Source organism: Ctenocephalides felis, unplaced genomic scaffold (genome assembly GCF_003426905.1).
Source record: "Ctenocephalides felis isolate EL2017-DRISC unplaced genomic scaffold, ASM342690v1 CF-g0.4_SCAFFOLD_03572, whole genome shotgun sequence".
In the NCBI taxonomy this organism is placed as follows: Eukaryota; Metazoa; Arthropoda; class Insecta; order Siphonaptera; family Pulicidae; genus Ctenocephalides; species Ctenocephalides felis.
This window is the reverse complement of record NW_020539726.1, coordinates 40,834,872-40,852,742: the sequence shown is the minus strand read 5'-3', so window position 1 is coordinate 40,852,742 and position 17,871 is coordinate 40,834,872. Positions and strand designations below refer to the sequence as shown.

At 26.1% G+C, this 17,871-nt stretch overlaps 3 protein-coding genes across 4 annotated transcripts; 2 read left to right on the top strand and 1 right to left on the bottom strand.

The window, feature by feature from the left end:
• Positions 1–215: 215 nt before the first annotated feature.
• LOC113388497 (zinc finger protein Xfin-like) lies at positions 216–9,295 on the top strand. Its single transcript, XM_026625872.1, has 7 exons — positions 216–353; positions 1,120–1,267; positions 1,529–1,723; positions 2,506–2,594; positions 3,094–3,381; positions 4,787–4,924; positions 8,792–9,295. Exons 2-7 carry the CDS (start codon positions 1,141–1,143, stop codon positions 9,293–9,295), a joined length of 1,341 nt encoding a protein of 446 aa, XP_026481657.1. The 5' UTR covers positions 216–353; positions 1,120–1,140.
• Positions 9,296–11,050: 1,755 nt separating this feature from the next.
• LOC113388020 (NADH dehydrogenase [ubiquinone] 1 beta subcomplex subunit 8, mitochondrial-like) lies at positions 11,051–12,157 on the bottom strand. Of its 2 annotated transcripts, XM_026625431.1 has the most exons (4): positions 12,062–12,157; positions 11,880–11,965; positions 11,359–11,576; positions 11,051–11,284 (listed from the first exon to the last, which is right to left on the bottom strand). In XM_026625431.1, exons 2-4 carry the CDS (start codon positions 11,962–11,964, stop codon positions 11,066–11,068), a joined length of 522 nt encoding a protein of 173 aa, XP_026481216.1. In that variant the 5' UTR covers position 11,965; positions 12,062–12,157; the 3' UTR covers positions 11,051–11,065. The 2 variants fall into 2 exon arrangements, with proteins under 2 accessions (XP_026481216.1, XP_026481215.1); XM_026625430.1 differs by lacking the exon at positions 12,062–12,157 and having other exon boundaries at positions 11,880–12,053.
• A 431-nt stretch (positions 12,158–12,588) lies between these two features.
• LOC113388496 (1-acyl-sn-glycerol-3-phosphate acyltransferase alpha-like) lies at positions 12,589–17,851 on the top strand. Its single transcript, XM_026625871.1, has 5 exons — positions 12,589–12,767; positions 13,159–13,292; positions 13,952–14,133; positions 15,260–15,404; positions 17,790–17,851. Exons 1-5 carry the CDS (start codon positions 12,589–12,591, stop codon positions 17,849–17,851), a joined length of 702 nt encoding a protein of 233 aa, XP_026481656.1.
• The last annotated feature ends 20 nt before the right edge of the window (positions 17,852–17,871 follow it).

The following is a 17,871-nucleotide window of genomic DNA, read 5'->3' as shown; positions in this document are numbered from 1 at the left end:
TTAGCGTCGATGCTCTTCTTAGATACTCTCTTTTATCTATGCGTCGATGAATGTTGATATTATTTTGTTGCTAACTTCACATCTCACTGAAAGAATTTTGAACTGTCAAAGATTAAAAATACATTTAATAATATTAACACATATTAATAATTACTATTGCATGTAATTACTACATTATCTAAGCATACATTAGTCTGCTTATTTTTCTTAATTTTATTTTTTATATATTTTGTCATTTTTTGTTTGACATAAGTTTTGAGGTTACAAACAAAGTTGTGCAATAAAAGTCAAAATTTAAATTCAATTTAAATTTATTCACTATCAATTATAACCAACTATATCAGCTTAAATAGGTAAGACATGAATTAAAAATATAAAAGTAGCCAAAATACGGATTGCTATAGCCTTAAACTTCTTCATCTTACATTTATCATAACCCTCAACCTGTTCTTGGTTTTTAAGACTTATCGTGATTGGTTTATGCTTTTCTTTCTTATGAAAGAATATGTATTTTTGGAGCCAACAATAAATCCATCTAAACTTTCTCTGTGCGGGATTGCTTCGGATTGCTACAGGATTTTCTATTAACGATGTATTGTCAGCATCAGACGAGTCCTCGGAATCACTAAACCAGATTTCGTCATCAGCATGCTTGACACCTTGGAAATAATAATAAATAATATTGTAGAAGGATAAAATATGTATAAGTGGGTATAAAATTATATTTTTACCGTTTTCATCACACCACAATTCATACTCCTCCGATATCCATTGATCATCACTGTCAGTCGACGGTTTTTCTACCTTGGGTACTGTTTTAACTAATTTTGGAGTATTTCGTTCATTATTTTCATATAACGATTCATCTCTTATATAAGGCCGTTTCTTGTAATTAATCCTAACTTTCGTACTCATTTCATTACTCGGGGAGTACTTACTAACTGAAAAAATCCTAACAAAAAATGTATAAAAAATGGTGAAAAAAATATATAGACATTTTGTTGTTTTTGAGAGGGATACCTAGATTGTATATGAATTAAAATGATGGTTTTTTGTTTTTGTCACAGTGGTGACTAGATGGTAAAATGATAATTTTATCAAAGATTTTTTTTCTTTCAGGCTTGTGGATTAAGAATCAAAATGAATTCTATAACTAAATCCAGTGTAGGTATATTGCAAATTCAAGATATTCAGAAAAACATCAAAGAACCTCCTGCTTGCAGCCAAAACATTTCAAAAGTCTTGACGATAAATGGAAAACTTTTAGGTATTAATTGAAATTGACAAAATTGAGCTATGTAATATGATATATATATATATATATATATATATATATATACATTATTTTTTGATAACATTTTATGTAACATATAATTTAAATAAGCAAAAAATAATAATAAATCTATATTTCACATCAATTATATACATTTGTGGCAATTGCTAATTGAAATAGTAAGCAAATAAATACATTAATATTATAATAATTATTATTTACTTATATATTTAATTATATATTTCTATTTACTAGATCAAGATGCAAGTCTCGATTTAGCAGAGCTGTTTCCTCCAGAAGCCCTAGGAGCAGAAAATAAAATAAATGAGACAAGCTGGACTTGTAAACATTGCTCCAAAACATCTTACAGCATATCTGATTATGCAAAACATTTAAAAACACATTTTAAATTGAAGAGCAAATCTGTTGATGGGGATAACCAGAAAATTGGTAAGTTGGATAAGAACCTAGTGTTAAAAATTAATTTAGTCTCTTATCCAAGTTTAAAAAGAATTTATTATTTTGAAGAATTGTTTGATGATTAAATTTTTAATAATGAAAAATGGACGATGTGATTATTTTTGAACTAATTTTTTATTAGACTGAAGAATATGTTAGTTATATTTCATATTTATTTTCAACAGCATTAATTGATTGTTTTGTATCATTGCTTAATGGTAATGATGTAGAAATTAATTCACTATAATATTTAAATCTTGTATTAAGTAATAAATTTAACTGCTTAAATAAAAAAACAATGAAAATATCACAAAAAAAATCCAAGTGTAAGATATTCATAAATGTTTAATAACATCTCAAGATTTACTAGAAATTGTTTTAATTATTTATTTGTAGTCGTTATTTTGAAAAAAATAAAATAAAATTACACCACTGAGAAAGTGTAGCAAAGGAGTCTAAATTATTTTCACTTTTGCCCTTGAGAGTAAGATGAACCTAATTCCAAAATTTCATACAATTTTTGTAATTTTTTCATTTATTTCTACAATCTAACTATATTTCTATAATTCAAAAAAATCTAAAAAAAATCTTTTAACAAACTTCAGAAAGATTTATCAAGATCCAAATAATTGTTTAGGAGGAGTATATTCACATACATCATTACAGAAGAATTTTGTATATGATATATATATATATATAAATATATTATATATATATATATATATATATTATATTTATTTATTTATTTATTTATTATTTTAATCTTTTTACAGAGTGTGATATTTGCAGTAAAAAAGTTGCACAAATGTATCGACATTTGCAACAGCATACTGGAGAGTTCGCATGCCACTTGTGTTTAATGGTATAACATTTTATTTTAATAGTTTTTTATGTAAAAAAAGAATTTGAATAGTTTTTAATTCTCTTCTGTAATATTTTATCGCTTTTTATGAACTCAAACTTATCTCAATCAATTAATAAATATTAAATCATAAGCTGTAAATGGAGATACATTTTATATAAAATATCTAAATGTTATTTTATTACGTTGAAGTATTAACTTAAATAAGTATATTGGCTTGTTGAATATTAACTTACAATAAATATATTTGCTTAAATAAGCTGTTGTAGATAGTGTGGTCATAAGAACTATATTATAATAATCGTTTTTTAAATAGAAATTGTAAATAGCAATCAGAATAATATAATTTCATAATGTATCATAAAAAAATAAATAAACAAAGATAGTATTAAAAAACAAAAAAAAAAAGCTTCTTGAGTGAATTTGTAGTAAAACTGAATATATTGTTAGTTTAAATATTTTTAACTAACTCATTTACGTCTTTTTGTTTCTTTTTCAGAATCACAGCCGTAAAACCTACCTCACAAATCATCAAAAAACATGTAAAGATGGAGACGGAATCATTTTACAATGTGTTATTTGCAAATTAATTGTTGAAACGAGGAATGAACTTCGAGAACATCTAATAAAAAGTCATTGTGAACCTCCAGATATAAAAAATGATGTCGTTGTAGGAAATGGAGGATGTGATAATAAAAATCCTTCTATATTTCCTTGCTCATATTGCAAGAGATCGTATTCGAGGAGAAGTTTGTTGAGTAGACATGTTAGGACGAAACATAATATAGTAAGTATATATATATATATATATATATATATATATATATATTTGTATGTATTAGATGGCAGAGACTTGGATTTGTAAATATTTTGGAGAGCTTTGAACAAAGATTCCAAAAAGTAATAAAAAACATAAGTTTTTTTAAAAAACCAAACTTCAATAATTTACTGTCGACGTTTTGGAACTAGGTACGTTCCATCTTCAGGACATCTGCCAAGAAACATGATCTTGATAAGATTTGAACAAACAATATATTTAAGAAAAGTAGAAGATGATGGATTTTTTATATACAAAATGAATAAAACTGTGGAAAAAATAATGTAGAAAAATGACAATATAATCAAAATGAAAACTATAAAATAAATGAGTGGATTATATAACTAAATATTAGAAATGTTAAAAAATTAGAAAGTTTTAAGAAAAGTTATAATTGATTATACACTAACACTTTTTCACTTAAAACGATTGAGTGTGATTGAACAAAAAAGAGTGATTTTATAAAATTTATCTTCACTTTCATTACTAATATTACTTTTTGGATTCCTTGTTTGAAGCTCTGCAATATATATATATATATATATATATATATATATATATATATATATATATATTTTGAAGTAGTCAAATAGTCAAAGTAAAAGAATAATAACTAATTATTAACATATTTAGTTATTATGTTTTGACATTGAATGTCTGTCATCATTCAGCATATTTTTACAATATCTCTGTAAATAAGTTTTTTAGATTTAAGTTATTCTATCAAAATAACTTAAATCAAAATAACTTAAATCAATGTAACTTTTTTCTGGTAATTGTTATTTATATTAAAGTAACACTTTCATAAAGTTTATTTTAAATGTTCTATTAAACTATTTTTTTATATATATCCCAACAAAGTACAAAACGTAATTAATATGTGAATATAACGTAACAGATGTAACCTCAAACATAGTCTCAAAAACGTAACACACTGTTACGTAACGATTTCGTTTTGTTACATAATGATTTTTTTAAATTTTAATTATTTTCTTAATTAGACATATATGTCTTTCTATAGAAAGCAAATTTTTTGATAAAAGCCTCAGAAATAATGTAATAATAAAAATATTGCAAAAAACTTTAAACTGGCAAATTGCTGGAACTTCCCGTACCAAAATTTTTTATTGTTAAAATAGATTACATTTTTTTCTTAAACTTTGAAAATTTAGATTTTTGAGAAATTTTACATTTTTGAAAAAAATTGACTTTTGGAAAAAAAAACTTTGAAAAAAATGTTTTTTTTCTTATTTTGAAATATTTTGGAAATTTTGAACTTTTTTTATTTTGGATATTTTGTGCCTCTTTGTGCAGTATTTTATTTTTATTCTAATATTTTATCAATTATATTCATCTATTTATTATTTTCTTCTAGTATGGATTGAATGCCGATGAAGAATGTTTAATATGCCATGTCAAATTTAATTCTGTGCGGACAGCTTTGAGACATAAACAAATTCATAAGAAAGGAAAGTTATTCAAGTGCTCGGAGTGCGATCAGTCTTTCCTTGATGTAAGTAGATTAATAGACCGATTCTGCCGCATAACAGACAAATGTTATGAAGAAATTTTCATGAATCCATTCTAAATATTGATAAAAGCCATGTGGTTGCTGTACAGTCAGGCGTATTTCTCATGTTATCAGATAGAAAATCTAACCTAGAAATTGCACAAATGTCAACAGATAACAGGTTCTTTCTGACTCGGGTTCATAACATACGAGTGACGTTGCAGATTATGTATAAAACACCTGAATGAACAGCAAATACATGACATTTTGATAGTATTCAGTATGATTTGGTAGCATAATGTATGGAAGTTGGAGCGTAACATGGCCTTGCCATAACATTATGCTGTTATCGGCCTATACTTTGTTCTAGAAACTAAAGTAACATTTCACAAGAAACAAATTCATAAGTGAAATAAGATCAAAAAATAGTTTTTAAGAAAAAAGATTTAATAGTATTAATTCACATTATGTTACGGTAAATGTGCACTCTTGGTGAATGTGCACATTCACCAGTGAATGCGCACATTTCCCTAAACGCTAGGTGAATGTGGAGTTCTCAAACAATCAAATTAAAAGAATGGTGTACGTGCGTACTTGGATCGGTCTCATGAACATCTAGCGTATTTGGCACACTAAATAGTTAATAGTAAATAGTTGAATAGTAAAGTAGTAATATAGTGTATAGTGAATAATTAATATTAAATAGTTAATTGTTAGTAAAATAGTAAATAGTGAATAGTGATAACTGAATAGTTAAATAGTTAGTAGTTGAATATTGAATAGTTAATAGTGAATAGTAATAAGTGAATAGTTATTAGTAAATAGTGAATTTAGAATAGTTAAATAGTGAATAGTTAATATTTAAATAAATAGAAGTAAATAGTTTAAGTAAATAGTTAATAGTTAAAAAGTAAATAGTTAAATAGTAAATAATTAACTAGTTAATGGTGAATAGTAAAATAGTGAATAGTAAATAGTGATAACTGAATAGTTAATAGTGATGACTGAATAATTAATAGTAAATAGTGAATAGTAATAACTGAATAGTTAAATAGTAAATAGTAAATAGTGAATTAAGAATAGTTGAATTGTGGATAGTTAAATAGTGAATAGTTAATAGGTAAATAGTTGAATAGTGAAATAGTGAATAGTGATAACTGAATAGTTAATAGTGATAATTGAATAGTTAATAGTAAATAGTGAGTAGTAATAACTGAATAGTTAAATAGTAAATAGTTATTAGTAAATAGTGAATTAAGAATAGTTGAATTGTGGATAGTTAAATAGTGAGTAGTTAATAGTTAATAGATAAACAGTTGAATAGTGAAATAGTGAATAGTGATAACTGAATAGTTAATAGTGATAATTGAATAGTTAATAGTAAATAGTGAGTAGTAATAGTTAAATAGTAAATAGTTATTAGTAAATAGTGAATTAAGAATAGTCGAATTGTGAATAGTTAAATAGTGAGTAGTTAATAGTTAATAGGTAAACAGTTGAATAGTGAAATAGTGAATAGTGATAACTGAATAGTTAATAGTAAATAGTAACAGTAAATAGTTAATAGTTAATAGTAAATAGTTGAATAGTGAAATAGTGAATAGTGATAACTGAATAGTTAATAGTGATAATTGAATAGTTAATAGTAAATAGTGAGTAGTAATAGTTAAATAGTAAATAGTTATTAGTAAATAGTGAATTAAGAATAGTCGAATTGTGAATAGTTAAATAGTGAGTAGTTAATAGTTAATAGGTAAACAGTTGAATAGTGAAATAGTGAATAGTGATAACTGAATAGTTAATAGTAAATAGTAACAGTAAATAGTTAATAGTTAATAGTAAATAGTTGAATAGTGAAATAGTGAATAGTGATAACTGAATAGTTAATAGTGATAATTGAATAGTTAATAGTAAATAGTGAGTAGTAATAACTGAATAGTTAAATAGTAAATAGTTATTAGTAAATAGTGAATTAAGAATAGTTGAATTGTGGATAGTTAAATAGTGAATAGTTAATAGTTAATAGATAAACAGTTGAATAGTGAAATAGTGAATAGTGAATAGTGATAACTGAATAGTTAATAGTGATAATTGAATGGTTAATAGTAAATAGTGAGTAGTAATAACTGAATAGTTAAATAGTAAATAGTTATTAGTAAATAGTGAATTAAGAATAGTTGAATTGCGGATAGTTAAATAGTGAGTAGTTAATAGTTAATAGATAAACAGTTGAATAGTGAAATAGTGAATATGAATAGTGATAACTGAATAGTTCATAGTAAATGGTAACAGTAAATTAATAGTTAATAGTAAATAGTTGAATAGTGAATAGTGATAACTGAATAGTTAATAGTAAATAGTAACAGTAAATAGTAAATAGTTAATAGTAAATAGTTGAATAGTGAATAGTGAATAGTGATAACTGAATAGTTAATAGTGATAATTGAATGGTTAATAGTAAATAGTGAGTAGTAATAACTGAATAGTTAAATAGTAAATAGTTATTAGTAAATAGTGAATTAAGAATAGTTGAATTGTGGATAGTTAAATAGTGAGTAGTTAATAGTTAATAGATAAACAGTTGAATAGTGAAATAGTGAATATGAATAGTGATAACTGAATAGTTCATAGTAAATAGTAACAGTAAATTAATAGTTAATAGTAAATAGTTGAATAGTGAATAGTGATAATTGAATAGTTAATAGTAAATAGTAACAGTAAATAGTTAATAGTAAATAGTTGAATAGTGAATAGTGAATAGTGATAACTGAATAGTTAATAGTGATAATTGAATAGTTAATAGTAAATAGTGAGTAGTAATAACTGAATAGTTAAATAGTAAATAGTTATTAGTAAATAGTGAATTAAGAATAGTTGAATTGTGGATAGTTAAATAGTGAGTAGTTAATAGTTAATAGGTAAACAGTTGAATAGTGAAATAGTGAACAGTGATAACTGAATAGTTAATAGTAAATAGTAACAGTAAATAGTTAATAGTTAATAGGTAAATAGTTGAATAGTGAAATAGTGAATAGTGATAACTGAATAGTTAATAGTGATAATTGAATAGATAATAGTAAATAGTGAGTAGTAATAACTGAATAGTTAAATAGTAAATAGTTATTAGTAAATAGTTAATAGTTAATAGTAAATAGTTAATAGTAAATAGTTGAATAGTGAAATAGTGAATAGTGAATAGTGATAACTGAATAGTTCATAGTAAATATTGAATAGTTAATAGTAAATAGTGAGTAGTAATAACTGAATAGTTAAATAGTAAATAGTTATTAGTAAATAGTGAATTAAGAATAGTTGAATTGTGGATAGTTAAATAGTGAGTAGTTAATAGTTAATAGGTAAATAGTTGAATAGTGAAATAGTGAATAGTGAATAGTGGTAACTGAATAGTTCATAGTAAATAGTAACAGTAAATAGTTAATAGTAAATAGTTGAATAGTAAAATAGTGAATAGTGATAACTGAATAGTTAATAGTAAATAGTGAATAGATAATAGCAAATAGTGAATAGTTATTAGTAAATAGTTAATAGTTATTAATTAAATAGTTAATACTTCATAGTTATTAGTTAATAAATAAATTGTTAATTGATAAATAGTTAATAGTTAATAGTGAATAATAAATAATGGATATTAATATGCATATGACTAAAATAAATAATATAAATATAAATATATGAATTAGTATTTCAGCCGCACGTGCGTGAGTGGAACTAACATTTGCCAAATGAGCCGGTAAATGTGCACATTCACCGAAATATGCACATTTACCGAAATATGCACATTTACCGTAACATATACATTTTTTTGTTTAATTAATTTCATGAGTAATAAAAAGTTTAATTCATTTCCAGGCATCGGTTCTAAAAACCCACCAGCTCAAACACGGCCTGGGCTCATACACTTGTCCTTACTGTGATGCAGTCGTCCGGTACATCCAATCTCTAAAACGACACATCACCCAACTACACAAAAGCAAAATCCATGAAATGATGTTCCTGAACTTTGAAGAACTAAAATGCACATTGCCATTGAAAAAATATAAAAAAACAAAACAAACTCAACAACAAAATACTAGTTTTACACCGATACAAAGTAAAGAGCTATTATTAATCGAAGAACCATTGGTGGATACGAATGTATTGGAGGATGCTGGAGATAATTTTATTTATGATGATAATTTGTTGAATTTGGTGATTGATTATCCGATTGAGCTTTTGTGTACGGAAGATTTGAGCCAGTTTTCAGTGGAGGAACGAGGTGGTGAAATTTTGAATGCTGAGACGACTGTTGATGCTGGTTGTGATTTTTATGTTGATACGAATACTGGACAGTTGGTTGTTTATGAGAAGACGTAGGAGGATTTAATTATAGGTAGATTTAATTATTATTTATATATATAATATTTATATATATATATATATATATTATATATATATATATATATATATTTATATATATATATATATATATATATATATATATATGCATATATCCAATTTGAGTTAAAAAGTCGAGTGTTACATCAATAAAAATAGTATGAGATTAGAAGATTAAATATTATAAGAGTTTTTAGAAGTTTATTTAAAATCCATACGTTTTGGCTAGCATCTTAGCCTTCATTCAGTGGCAATCAATTTAAAATTTTGTATCCTAATATAACATATGAAACCATTATTAATCCATGGTATGAGTATGTGCACATTGATAAGATATATATTTTTTAACATCACAAATGGTAAAACACACTAATAACTATGATAACTTAACAAGTTGTTGAAACTATGTATTTACTGTTCGGGGTTTAAGATAGAAATGTCACATTTTTTCTCAAAGCAGTTTTTAGCATTTGTTCAAATTTTATGGAGTAATTTAAAAAGCAATGGGATCTTGTTATTTTTTGTTTGTTTGTTTCGTTCAGAGGAAGGAAAATTAATTACATTTTTATAGCTTTCTGAAAGTAACAAGAAGAACTACACAATTTAATTTTAAAAAGATAAAACAAGATTCAGAAAATCTTCTAAGTCCACATTTTTTTCTTTATATAAAATTGTAGGATGATCAGTATTAAGAGTGTTTGAAGTTAATAATGAGCTCAGAAAACATTGTTTTAAATTGTTTTGGATTTTTTGAGTTATAAATATGCTGATTCATTCTCTTACTGATATATTGGGAACTTGATTTTGATATATTGGGAACCAATGTAACAATAGTCACAGTCTGAACAATTAATTTATAAATGGAATTGGTGACTCTGTCAGACAGAAATTTAGATTTAGAGGGAACTAAGTGTAAAAACTAGAAGAAAACCTTCAACAGAAAATAGTTTTTTGAAACAATAAGCAAAGCTACCCATATATATATACATTAGGGTGGTCCTTAATATGGACATTTTCGAATTTCTTTGCTCCCAAGGGCTCAAATGGTTCCAAATTAACACAAAAAAATTCTCAAAAAGTTTTAGCTCTTAATAATAACATTTAGATCGTCCGCAATTCAATTAAAAGTTTCGTATATTTTTTTAACATAGATCATTAAGTAAATTCTTGCGCCATCTGTGATAGCAGACTTGTAACTTTGATGGCAAAATTCATTAAAATGATAATTTGAGTGTCAGGGTCACCAATTAAATAAATATTTTGCTGCAAAATTAATTTTGATGCCAAGATGAATAAATATTTTGTTAAACAGTCCACATAGATTTAATTAGAAGTGTCTTATAAATATTTTTAAGTATCATAATATTTGAGTTCGCAAATGCTTTCACAGATGGCGCAAGAAATTACTTAACGAATCTGTTAATAATAAATGTACGAAACTTTTAATTGAATTGCGGACTATCTAAATATTAATATTAAAAGCTAAACTTTCAGATTTTTTTTTTATTAATTTAGAACCATTTAGGCTCTTGGAAGCAAAGAAATTTAAAATTGCCTATATTAAGGACCACCCTATAATATTATATATATATATATATATATATATATATATATATATATATATTTCACACCAGCATTTAAAAAAAAAAAAACATTATGTTTTTTTATTTCAATTCATCACAATTAGTATTTACAATAAGCGTGACAAATTACAATTCTGAAACTATTCATTACAATTTATAAATTCATTCAATCCAATTTGTCAAATGTATAATGCACTTTCCCTTCTTGTGGATATTGTTTCGGCATATGCGGATGTATGAATTTATATTGTTCGCAAAGGAAATAAAGTGCAAAGAATCCAGCCATCACAGCAAGGAACGTTAAAGTTTGCTCGTGAGGATGGATTAGGTACCTTTGCCCGAGGTTGAACCTATCTTCACCGATGGATTCAATATAATTATGAAGCTAAAAGAAATATTCATATAATAACAAAATACTTGTAAAGTAAAATCTTTCTTTAGATCGATCTTTTATCTTACTGGTTCATTGAAGTTTCTTTTGTGTTCAGGGAAATCCCAAGGGTAGTATGGGTCCCTGCTTTCAATACCCTTGTCGGGAAGTTTTGGATAGTCTCCTAAACCTTCGTCTTCGGGGTAGGGTTCATATTCTTTAGGGTGTAGACCGTATCGCTCAGCTGCCTTGTTGCGCTCTTCTTGGGTTCTGGGGTATGGACCGGGCTTGTAGTCCTTGTTCCAATCTGGAAAAGGAAATAGAAAAAAAAACACAGAAGTCAAATAGAATTACTAGAAAAAAGTTCAAGGAACAAAAAAAAATCTTTGGAACAATATCAAAAAATTCTGCAGTACTAAAAGAAAGCAAACCAAGATGTATTTTGTAATCTATAAAGGATATTAATATTATTTTGTATAATTTTGTGTTCCTAACATTGACACATTACAAAGAGGTTAGAAAATTGTTATGCAATGTTTCACAAAAACCACATTTAATCCTAAACCGCAATAAATACTCCATTAACACTAATATTATTTATCATACTTACGATTCCTTGCTAAAGTATAAACAGCTGCAGGGTTTCTATTGGAAAATTTAGTAGCAACTTTGGCCAATTTTACTATTGCAGACATTCTGGGAAAAAATTGTTCGGCAAAATATTAATAACTTATATACAAGTGGTTCGAACAGATTTATTAATCTGTTTAAAAGAAACACGACTATAAATACCTTAGAATTAATATTTACTGTCAAAAATTATGAAAGTTGAAACTGTCAATTCCGATTATTCAAGTTTGACAGCTCGGGAAATGTCGTCCATCTTTGATAAATTTGACAGCTCGGAAAATTTCGTCCATCTTGGATATTTTTTATTAGGTGGTACACACATTGGGTATTTTGTAAAAACCAAATTAGCAGTTTTTTGTTACAATTTTGCTCAGTTTTTAACAAAATTGTAACATTTTTATTACTAATATAAAATTATCAACCGCTTATAAATATTTATCCACACCATTCATTACATTTTTATGCCAATCGTAATAAACTAATATTTTTTATAACAGAATACCTTCAAGATCTTTCTGCCTTAATAAACAATTAGCATAAATATTATAAAATGATTGTAAAAATTTACAAAATCTTACTACTTTTGTTTCGAAACTGTCATCCTCCATATTTATTGATTTTCCAAATTTCATGCAGAACCTCATGACCTAGTTTATAATATTTATATACAAAATAAAAATTGCACAAATATGTCTTATTGTGAGCCCATAATCGTTCTCGGTTTATTAATTCTTCCTTTTTTATACGATTTGAGTGAAAAATGTCGATATTATTTTCGATTTGCTTTATTTTATACGATTTTAATGGTTAACTCTATAATATTAATTCCTTGGTTGCTTTATAAGCCTTTTGAACGGAGTAATATACAGTAAGGATAATAAATTGTTAAAATTAGAAATTGTAATACAAAAGTTTAAGAATTTTTGGAATAATTGTATTAATGTCGCCTGGTTAGCTGTCAAATTCTTCACAACATAGAAACATATTTTATTTATCTTGTCTATATTTATATTTCTTTCAAAAAACTTATTTTTGTTAGACAAACCTATTTATTTTCCTATGTATAGTACATATATTTTTCCTCTTATATATAATTTTATTTAAAAGTTATTAATTATAGTTAACTTTCTTACTAATATGCTCTATATCATTTCTTATTATACAACAATTTTGATTTGCAAAAGTTCTGTGTTTGTGATGTGTTTTCTATTATCTAATATATATATATATATATATATATATATATATATATATATTAGGATTATAAGTTTATGGTGTCGTCACATATCCTGGTTGCTGGGTCTTCGTTGGAATATCCATGGTACCCATAAGCTCGACAACAAGAAGTCTTTTATAATGGTTGCAAATCATCAAAGTAGTCTTGATCTTTTAGGTATGGACATTCATGGGACAATTCTGACGTAATAGAGCTCATAAAATAGTGCTCTCTTATGCTTGTTATTTGTAGTGAAAATTATGAAAATGTCTATCTAGTTGCAGTGCAATCAGGCGTATTTTACATAAAAACTAGCAAGGAAGAATCTTATGATCCAAGATTCTGTTTAATAAGATTCTTCCTTGCTTGTTTATATGTAAAATACGCCTAATTGCACGGCAAATAGATAGACATTCTCATAATTTTCAATACAAAGAACAAGCATAAGAGAGCGTTGCCATGACAACACTATTTTATGAGCTCTATTATGGCAGAATTGCCTCATAAATAATTTTTCACTTCAAGTTAAGTGTTTATCTACATTTTTAGATATTTATGGAACATAGACTGTCCATTTTTTTGATGAGAAATCTCGCAAATAATACATAAATCTGTTAAAAAACATAAATAAGAAGAAATCAAATTCAACTATTTATTGCAAAAAATTGCTTTAGATATTTAAACAATTTAAGAATCATCAGAATCAAATACAATGTTACTATCATTTAAAAAAGTCTTACTGTGCTTTATGTTAGTCTAAAGAATGTTTTTTATAATTTGGAACGTTTTGATAAGTATTTTTATCACCTATAATTACTATATTGTGTTTTTTCCAGGTATGTTTGAGATAATACATTATCTACAGTTTCCAATGACCATTATGACAAGATTGAGAGTGATTTTGATTTCGCCTCTTGGACTAGCAATGTGGTTATCGGGTGTAGTTCTTCTGAAACCACAGCAGACGATGAGCGATTTGAAGGCTAATATTTATAGAAGAGGCAGTATAAATAATAATGTAAAATTATAATATATAATTTATATATATATATATATATATATTAAATTTTTTTTATATAATTATATATATATATATATATATATATATATATATATTAGGGTGGTCCTTAATATGGACATTTTGGAATTTCTTTGCCTCCAAGGGCTCAAATGCTTCCAAATTAATACAAAAAAAATTCTCTAAAATATTTAGCTTTTGATATTAACATTTAGATAGTCGGCAATTCAATTAAAAGTTACGTGCATTTATTGTAAAGTAAATTCTTGCGCCATCTGTGATAGCATTTGTGAACTCGAATATTATTACACTTAAAAATATTTACAAATAACTTAACCTCTAATTAAATCCATGCGGGCTGTTTAACGAATCATTTATTCATCATGGCTTCAAAATTAATTTTGCAGCAAAATATTTATTTAATTGGTGATGTAGACACTCAAATTATCAGTAATAAATTGCCATGAAAATTACAAGTCTGCTATTACAGATGGCGCAAGAATTTACTTAATGATATATGGTAATAATAAATATATGCAATTTTTAATTGAATTGCAGACTATCTAAATGTTAATATTGAGAGCTGAAACTTTTAGAGAATTGTTTTTAATTGATTTGGAAGCAAAGATGAGGTAGATAAATTTTTATAGTATTACAAGGTCTAACTTTTAGTAAAATATTAGGTCTAACATTTAGTAATTTATTTTATTATTATTTGAAGATTAATTATTTTTTTATTATGTATAATTGTCATATTATTTTCTCCTTTAATTTCTATAAAATCATCAAATTATGATCTCGAAAAAAACTCTCCATTTGAATGTGGTTTTGATCCAATATCATCTTCTTGAATATGAATATATGTTAATATTAAGAGCTAAAACTTTTAGGGAGTTTTTTTTTTAATAATTTGGAAGCATTTGAACCCTTGGAAGCAAAGAAATTTGAAAATCCATATTAAGGGCCACCCTTATATATATAATAATTACCCTATTATATATATATATATATATATATATATATATATATATATATATATATAATATATATATATATATATATATATATATATATATATATAATAATAATGTGTAATTTTTAGATGATTATGTGGAATTTCCCGGAGATTAAAACAGGCATTGGTGATAAGATTCAGAAATTTGATAAGCATGCTTTTTCTTTTGCAATCGAAGATGATTTACCAATAGTGCCTGTTGTGTTTGGCTCGTACAAAAAGATATTCGATGATGACCAGAAGTATTTTAATACAGGTAAGAAGTCTATGACAATTTTATTAACTTTGCAATTCAGTTTAAATAATTCTTAGATATAACTAGTGGGGCGCATGGCATCGTGCCTTAAGGCAAATTGCTGAAACTTCCCGTACCAAAAATTATTTTTTTTAAATATTAACATTTTTGAAAAAAAATTACTCTGAAAAAATTAGATTTTTGAGAAACTATAAATTTTTGACAAAAATTTACTTTTTTTTTGAAAAAAAAAATTTTTTGAAGAAAAATTTATTTTGAAATATTTTTGAAATTCAGAACAATTTTTCAAAGCAGTCGTACTGCTTTAACTGCATATACACGAAATATCGAAGCGCGTAAGCGCCGCGTCGCCGTCTAACGGATAAACATTGGTACGGAACCCATAGGAATGTAAACAAAATTTATACTTATTGTTAAAATCTCTATAAAATATATGATAATTTGATGTGCATATGTCTAATGATCATTTTTGACCGCCAAATGGCATTTTTTTTACTTTTTTTTACTAGATTTCCGAAACCGCTAGACCTGCCTTCACGAAAATTTAAGCAGTTCTTCATCTTGTTAATACAAGTAAAATGTTTTTTGAATTATTAAAATCGAACGCTCCGTTCTCTTAAAAACTGGGTTACCGTTTTCGGCACTTTTTGCCCCATATTTTCGGAACGGCTAGACCTGCCTTCGCCAAAAACTAATCAGCACGTCTCCTCATCAATACGAATCGAATGTTTTTTGAATTATTCAAATCGCTTCATCCGTGTTCCCGAAATCGTCGTCGAAAATTAGTATCCGAACACACACACATACACGCACACACACATACACACACACACACACATACACACACACATAGATCCATTTTTTCTAAGGTATGCCAAAATGTTCAGAAGGTTTTGAAACGTAAAGATATATAAAAATTTTCATTTTCGATTTTTTTTGCGATTACTATAACTTGCTTGAAGTTAAAAATAAAAGAAATAAAATGAGATAAGGTCCTTTCTTAGATAAACTTAGTATAAATTGATGGCAAACACAGCCGCTTTGAAATTACATCAATTTTAATTCTGTCAGCATATCATAGATGTCGCCACCGGTCGTAGCACGTAAATTTACCATTAGGTTCAATTCTAGGATAAGATTTATTTAAATATATAATATAGAAAAGATAAACCTGATAAATTTGACTAAATGAAATGAGAACAATATACGCGTATAGAATATATTTGTAACAAAATCACAAATATGTTGTAATAATTATATTAAACATTTTTTATTCAAAAAAGATATATTTTAACATATAAAATTGGTACTTGAACGTTTAAAGTACGTGTACTGTATATAGAGACAGTTTTTTAAAACAAATGCGGAATTTGAAGCACACTAGCACCATCTGTGATATGCTGAAAACACTAAATGCAGAGTAAAGCGTGTTTGTTTTGTTTTTGAGAGAACGGATCATCCAATTTGTATGATCCAAAAAACATTCAGTTCGTAATGATGGGGAAAGTGGTTATTAGTTTTTGGCAAAGGTAGGCCCAGTGGTTTCAGAGATACAGAGCCAAATGTTGAAAAAATGGCAGTTTTTAAGAGAACTAAGCGTCCGATTTAAATGATTCAAAGAACTTTCTACTTGTTTCAACAAAAGTAATTGCTTTTTGGAAAAAAAACTGTTTCTAATTTTTTTTCCATAAAATATTTTTGTAATTTTGGATTGAAAATTCAAAAAATTGTCCAGGCTAAGCATAGTCTAAGCGCCACTCTGGTACAAATGTTTACCCAAGTGCGTTTAGACTGTTTATATACGGAGCAATTTTCCAATTTTATGAAAACCATTAAATGAAAATGTGAAAATGCTGCCAAGCTAAGCACAGTATAAGTGAAAATGTCGCACAAAATTATTTGCAAATGCGTTTAGATTGTGACTATACGGGAGCACTTTTTCAATTTTGTGTAAATTAGGCAACTATTTTTTTTTTGAAATTGAATTCGAAATGAAATGACGATTGTTAATGTTCCGGGAGATAAATTGATTTACGATTTACATTTGATTTGCTAGATAGATATAACAAGATAGCAAAAATAATGAAAGTTACGACAGTATTTGTAATAATATATTTGAAACTCCACTTAAATAAGTTAACATACATAAATGTTGTTTAATTTATAATCTCTTACATTTTGTCTATAAATATAAATAATGAAAGTTACAGTATTTATAATTATATTGAAAACATTTTAAATTCCTCAAATATTTCATTACGGTGCAGAAAAATCCAGCAGTTTGCCTCAAGGCACAATACCATACACCACTAGTTACTATTTTTATTAATATCAGGTAAAAAATGCCCAATTATTATATTATAAAATTGAGTTTTTTTTTTATAGGTTATGTGAACATTACAATACTACCAGAAATAAGAACAGAAACCTATACCGAGAAGATGTAAACGATCTAATAAAATCAGTA